The sequence below is a fragment of the Salvelinus namaycush genome, chromosome 40 (genome assembly GCF_016432855.1).
Source record: "Salvelinus namaycush isolate Seneca chromosome 40, SaNama_1.0, whole genome shotgun sequence".
Lineage (NCBI taxonomy): Eukaryota > Metazoa > Chordata > Actinopteri > Salmoniformes > Salmonidae > Salvelinus > Salvelinus namaycush.
The window spans coordinates 21264870-21272126 of NC_052346.1; the positions used below are offsets into that span (position 1 = coordinate 21264870).

The following is a 7257-nucleotide window of genomic DNA, read 5'->3' on the forward strand; positions in this document are numbered from 1 at the left end:
CCAAGAACACAGAGGCCTCCATCATTCTTCAATGGAAGAAGTTTGGAACCACCAAGACTCTTCCTAGAGCTGGCCAGAAGGACAACCATCTCTGCAGGACTCCACTAATCAGGCCTTTATGGTAGAGTGCCCAGACGGAAGCCACTCCTCAGTTAAAGGCACATGACAGTCCGCTTGGAGTTTGCCAAAAGGCACCTAAAGGACTCTGACCATGAGAAACAAGATTCTCTGGTCTGATGAAACCAAGATTCAATTCTTTGGCCTGAATGCCAAGCGTCATGTCTGGAGCAAACCTGGCACCATCCCTACGGTGAAGCATGGTGGTGGCAGCAGCATGCTGTGGGGATGTTTTTCAGCGGCAGGGACTGGGTGACTAGTCAGGATCAAGAGACAGATGAATGTAGCAAGGTATAGAGCGATCCTTGATGAAAACCTACTTGAGAGCGCTCGGGACCTCAGACTGGGGTGAAGGTTCACCTTTCAACAGGACAATGACCCTGAGCACACAGCCAAGACAACGTGGGAGTGGCTTCGGTACAAGTCTCTGAATGTCATTGAGTGGCCCAGCCAGAGCCCGGACTTGAACCCGATCAAACATCTCTGGAGAGACCTGAAAATAGCTTTGCAGAGACGCTCCCTATCCAACCTGGCAGAGCTTGAGAGGATCTGCAGAGAAGAATGGGAGAAACTCCCCAAGTACGAGTGTGCCAAGCTTGTAGCTTCATACCCAACAAGACTCAAGGCTGTAATCGCTGCCAAAGGTGCTTCAACTAACTATTGTGTAAAGGGTCTGAATACTTACGTAAATGTAATATTTCAGTTATTTCTAAAAAACTGTTTTTGCTTTGTCATTATGGGGTATTGTGATGTCATTATGGGGTATTGGGATGTCATTATGGGGTATTGCGATGTCATTATGGGGTATTGAGATGCCATTATAGGGTATTGTTTGTAGATTGATGAGAAGGGAAAAAAACAATTTAATCAATTTTAGAAAAAGGCTGTAATGTAACAAAACGTGGAAAAAATTAAGGGGTCTGAATACTTTTCGAATACATTGTAGATCTATTTCATGCTACTGAGACTTGTATGGATGACACCAGTATTGCCAGCATTTGTTTTATTCACTGGGTTATCTGGAGTGATCAGAGAGTAGACTAAAGAAATGGAGTAGACAAACTGGCAGTGTTTTAAAGTTCTATGAAATGAGTCTGTGTTGTTACTAACCCTTGTGATGTTGAGTGGAGGATAATATGGCTGATCATTTTCACGACTTTTGCCTCTTTGTAGTTTTTGACTCCTACCCAGTTTTAGAATAGTTTTATTCCCATTCCCATACAGCCTACTGAAATGAATACATACACTACCGTTGAAAAATGTAGGGTCACTTAGAAATGTCCTTGTTTTTGAAAGAAAAGTAAATTTTTTAAAATAACATCAAATTGATCATTAATACAGTGTAGACATTGTTAATGTTGTAAATGACCATTGTAGCTGGAAACGGGTGATTTTTTAAAAATTGGAATATCTACATAGGTGTACAGAAGCCCATTATCATGTTGTGTTAGCTAATCCAAGTTTATCATTTTAAAAGACTAATTGATCAATACAAAAACCTTTTGCAATTATGTTAGCACAGCTGAAAACTGTGGTTCTGATTAAAGAAGCAATAAAACGGTCCTTCTTTAGACTAGTTGAGTATCTGGGTCATTTGTCGGTTCGATTACAGGCTCAAAATGGCCAGAAACAAAGACCTTTCTTCTGAAACTCGTCAGTCTATTCTTGTTCTGAGAAATGAAGGCTATTCTATGCGAGAAATTGCCACGAAACTGAAGATCTCGTACAATGCTGTGTACTACTCCCTTCACAGAACATTGCAAACTGGCTTTAAAGAGAATAGAAAGTGGAGTGGGAGGCCCCGGTGCACAACTGGGCAAGAGGACAAGTACATTAGTGTCTAGTTTGAGAAACAGACATCTCACAAGTCCTCAACTGGCAGCTTCATTAAATAGTACACGCAATACAACAGTCTCAACTAGAGGTCGACCGATTATGATTTTTCAATGCCGATACCGATTATTGGAGGACAAAAAAAAGCCGATACCGATTAATTGGCCGATTTATTTAAAAAATAAAAATAAATTTAATATATATATATATCTATCATACACACACACACATTTTTGTAATAATGAAAATTGCAACAATACTGAATGAACAATGAACACTTTTATTTTAACTTAATATAATACATAAATACGCACACAGCTCTGAAGTGACAATGATACTGAAGAGTCTGCTTAGGAGACAAATACTCTCAACTGTTTGAATAAAAATAGAGTTTAAGTTACCTGTGATGAATGGTGAAAACAAAAACTTTAATTTCTATATGCAGGAAATCCTATTTTAATAATGGGCATGGTAAGAATTGACAACCAAAGTGCGAGTCATAATTCCCATGACACCTAGCAAAATCTGAAAAGCGGTTCCTTCATTTATTCCATAGGATATTTTTAGATTCACTTAAAATAAGGTCTGTGTTTCGTGTAGGCTTACATCACCGTGCCAATTTTATAACTGTGTAGATATCCATAGGACAAGGTAACTCTGATCAATATTGGCTAAATGTAAGCGAAGATAAAAACATTTGTAGAGTGGACTTATGAAAATATGTTGACAAACGTTACCATATCCTAGTGAGATTTACACGGGTATCAAAACGTCGAGGCGGTTTAAGCCTGCACGAAACACAGACCTTATTTGAAGTAGATCAAGACATTCTCTATGGAAGACATGAACGGTAAAATAACGAAGGAACCCCTTTCAAATTCAGCCGCAAGTTACTACAGGAATTATAACGCGTCGACTATTTCTCTCTAAACCATATACCTTTGACTAATCCGGAAACTATCACCTCGAAAACAAAACGTTTATTCCGTTTCGTATTTTATCTAACGGGTGGCATCGATGAGTCTAAATATTCCTGTTACATTGCACAACCTTCAATGTTGTCATAATTACATAAAGTTCTGGCAAATTAGTTCGCAAAGAGTCAGGCGGCCCAAACTGTTGCATATACCCTGACTCTGCGTGCAATGAACACAAGAGAAATGACACAATTTCACCTGGTTAATATTGCCTGCTAACCTGGATTTCTTTTAGCTAAATATGCAGGTTTAAAAATATATACTTGTGTATTGATTTTAAGAAAGGCATTGATGTTTATGGTTAAGTACACATTGGAGCAATGACAGTCATTGATTGATTGTTTTTTATAAGATAAGTTTAATGCTAGCTAGCAACTTACCTTAGCTTACTGCATTCGCTAACAGGCAGGCTCCTCGTGGAGTGCAATGTAATCAATGCAAGATTGAATCCCCCGAGCTGACAAGGTTAAAAATCTGTCGTTCTGCCTCGTTCCTAGGCCGTCATTGAAAATAAGAATGTGTTCTCAACTGACTTGTCTAGTTAAATAAAGATTAAATAAAGGTGTAAAAAAATAAAATAAAATAAAAAAAATCGGCAAATCGGCGCCCAAAAATACCGATTTCCGATTGTTATGAAAACTTGAAATCGGCCCCGATTAATCGGTCGACCTCTAGTCTCAACGTCAACTGTGAAGAGGCGACTCCGGGATGCTGGCCTTCTAGACACTATTCTGGTTAGAGACTGTTTGCGCTGTTCTGTGAAGAGAGTAGTACACAGCGTTGTACGAGATCTTCAGCCGTTTCCAGCTACAATAGTCATTTACAACATTAACAATGTCTACACTGTATTTCTGATCAATTTGACATTATTTGAATGGACAAAAAATGTGCTTTTCTTTCAAGAACAAGGACATTTGTAAGTGACCCCAATCTTTTGAATTTATTCAGTTATTTCACCACTAATAGTAGTTTGTACCTTTTATTTAACTTCCTTGCCATACTGGTTATTGTCCGGAATTTCGGATGACTGATGTGCCCAAAGTAAACTGCCTGTAAACTGCCCAGAAGCTAGGATATGCATATACTTGATAGCATTGGATAGAAAACACTCTGAAGTTTCTAAAACTGTTAAAATAATGTATGTGAGTATAACAGAACTGATATGGCAGGTGAAAACCTGAGGAAATCCATCCGGAATTTTTGTTTTTTGAGGTCACAGGTTTTTTCAGTGCTTGCCAATGGGATATACAAATAGATAGGACACAGATTGCAGTTCCTATGGCTTCCACTAGATGTCAACAGTCTTTAGAAAGGGTTTCAGGCTTGTTTTTTGAAAAATGAACAAGTATTTGTAGTTTTTCCAAGGTGTCCCCCATTTAGAAAAGTAGTCATGTTGCGCGCATCAACGAGAGTGCGCTCTTCGTTTTTTATCTTCGCTATTGAACACACTATTCTCCGTCTTAAATATTATTGTTTATTTAGATATTAGAATACCTGAGGATTAATTAGAAACATCCTTTGACTTGTTTGGACGAACTTTACCGGTAACTTTTTGGATTAGTTTGTGTGCATGTTGAACGAGTGAATTACTGACTCAAGCGCACCATCTAAACTGACATTTTTGGGATATGATGAAGGACTTTATCGAACAAAACGACCATTCATTGTGTAGCTGGGACCCTTGGGATTGCAAACAGAGGAAGATCTTCAAAGGTAAGTGATTTATTTAATTGCTGTCTGTGATTTTGTGACGCCTGTGCTGGTTGAAAAAGTATTTTGACGTGGGGCGCTGTCCTCAGATAATCGCATGGTATGCTTTCTCCGTAAAGCCTTTTTCAAATCTGACAACGCAGTTGGATTAACAAAAAGCTTTTAAATGATGTAAGACACTTGTATTTTCATGAATGTTTAATATTACGATTTTTGTATTTTGAATTTCGCGCTCTGCAATTTCACTGGGTGTTGTCGTAGGTGTCCCACTAGCATTTGGACATGCACCCAAACAGCTTAACTAGGCAAGTCAGTTAGGAACAAACTCTTATTTTCAATGACGGCATAGGAACAGTGGGTTAACTGTCTTATTCAGGGGAAGAACGACAGATCTTTACCTTGTCAGCTCAGGGATTCAATCTTGCAACCTTTTGGTTGCTCTAACCACTAGGCTACCTGTCACTCGTTATGGCCAGAAGAGGATTGGTCACCGCTCTGAGCCTGGTTCCTCTCGGTTTCTTCCTAGGTTCCTGCTGTCTAGGGAGTTTTTTTGTGGCCACTGTGCTTCTACATCTGCATTGCTTGATCTTTGGGGATTTTAGGCTGGGTTTCTGTTCAGCACTTTGTGACAACTACTGATGTAAAAAGGGCTTCATAAAATACATTTGATTGACATGTATATCACACCAACTGACTGGTTCTTCTGATTTTCACACAGGATACCATGTTGAGACATTCTCTCCATCCAGAAAGCAACAGCAGGAAGATCAGAGAGCTAAGAGGTCTCATCACTGCCCACATTGTGAAGAGATTTTCCCATTTCTATCAAAGCTAAAAATACACCTACAAATACACACAGGAGAGAGGCCTTACTCCTGCTCTGACTGTGGAACACGTTTTAAAACATCAACTCAGCTAAAAGTTCATCAGAAGACTCACACAGGAGAGCAGAAGAAAGGCTTCTCTGACTGTGGAACTAGTTTCTGTCAACTTTCCCACTTAAAAACACATGAACGTATACATACAGGAGAGAAGCCGTACGTCTGCTTTGACTGTGGGGCAAGTTTCTCTCGTCTGGGCACCTTAAAAACACACCAACGTATACACACAGGAGAGAAGCCTTACGTCTGCTCTGACTGTGGAAAATGCTTCACAACATACACTGTGCTAAAAGTTCATCAGAGAACACACACAGGAGAGAAGCCTTATTCCTGCTCTGACTGTGGAAAGAGTTTCTCTCAACTTAACAACTTAAAATCACATGAACGAATTCATACAGGGGAGAAGCCTTATTCCTGCTCTGACTGTGGAAAATGTTTTAAAACATCAAATGAGCTAAAAGTTCATCAGAGAACACACACAGGAGAGAAGCCTTTCTTCTGCTCTGACTGTGGAAAATGCTTCACAACATCAAGTGATCTAAAACTTCATCAGAGAACACACACAGGAGAGAAGCCTTATTACTGCTCTGACTGTGGAAAACGTTTTAAAACATCAACTCAGCTAAACGTTCATCAGAAGACTCACACAGGAGAGAAGCCTTTCCTCTGCTCTGACTGTGGGGCGAGTTTCTCTCATCTGGGCACCTTAAAAACACACCAACTTATACACACCGGAGAGAAGCCTTACGTCTGCTCTGACTGTGGAAAATGCTTCAAAGCATCAACTGAGCTAAAAGTTCATCAGAGAACACACACAGGAGAGAAGCCGTATTGCTGCTCTGACTGTGGAACTAGTTTCTCTAAATTTTCCCAATTAAAAACACATGAACATATACATACAGGAGAGAAGCCTTACGTCTGCTCTGACTGTGGGGCGAGTTTCTCTCATCTTGGCAACTTGAAAACACACCAACGTATACACACAGGAGAGAAGCCTTATTCCTGCTCTGACTGTGGAAAGAGTTTCTCTCAACTTAACAACTTAAAATCACATGAACGTATACACACAGGAGAGAAGCCTTACGTCTGCTCTGACTGTAGAAAAAGCTTCACAACATCAACTCATCTAAAAGTTCATCAGAGAACACACACAGGAGAGAAGCCTTACTCCTGCTCTGACTGTGGAAAACGTTTTAAAGCATCAAATGTGCTAAAAGTTCATCAGACAACACACACAGGAGAGAAGCCTTACTCCTGCTCTGACTGTGGAAAACGTTTTAAAACATCAACTCAGCTAAAAGTTCATCAGAGGACTCACACAGGAGAGAAGCCTTTCTTCTGCTCTGACTGTGGGGTGAGTTTCTCTCATCAGGGCACCTTAAAAACACACCAACTTATACACACCGGAGAGAAGCCTTACGTCTGCTCTGACTGTGGAAAATGCTTCAAAACATCAACTGAGCTAAAAGTTCATCAGAGAACACACACATGAGAGAAGCCTGCTTACGTCTTCTCTGATTATTGGTTGAGTTTCTCTCACCATAGCAACTTAACACACCAATGTATACACACAGGGGAGAAGCCTTACTCCTGCTCTGTGGAGGGGTGGGAGTGTAAGTCAAACGTCTAGCCAAAGGCTGCTTGTTTGAATCTTATCAAGGAGGACTTTAGCATTTTAGCTAATTAGCAACTTTGCAACTTCTTACTACTTTTTAGCTATGTCAGCATGTTAGCTTAGC

The 7257-nt window shown here is 39.9% G+C and overlaps 1 protein-coding gene across 1 annotated transcript; it reads left to right on the forward strand.

Annotated features, from left to right (window-relative positions):
* Nucleotides 1-2714: 2714 nt before the first annotated feature.
* On the forward strand, nt 2715-7257 carry LOC120033320 (zinc finger protein 658B-like; the record flags this gene model as incomplete). Its single annotated transcript, XM_038979621.1, has 2 exons — nt 2715-2737; nt 5537-7257. Coding segments are annotated over 2 exons (1497 nt in total), but the record flags the coding sequence as incomplete, so codon positions are not given.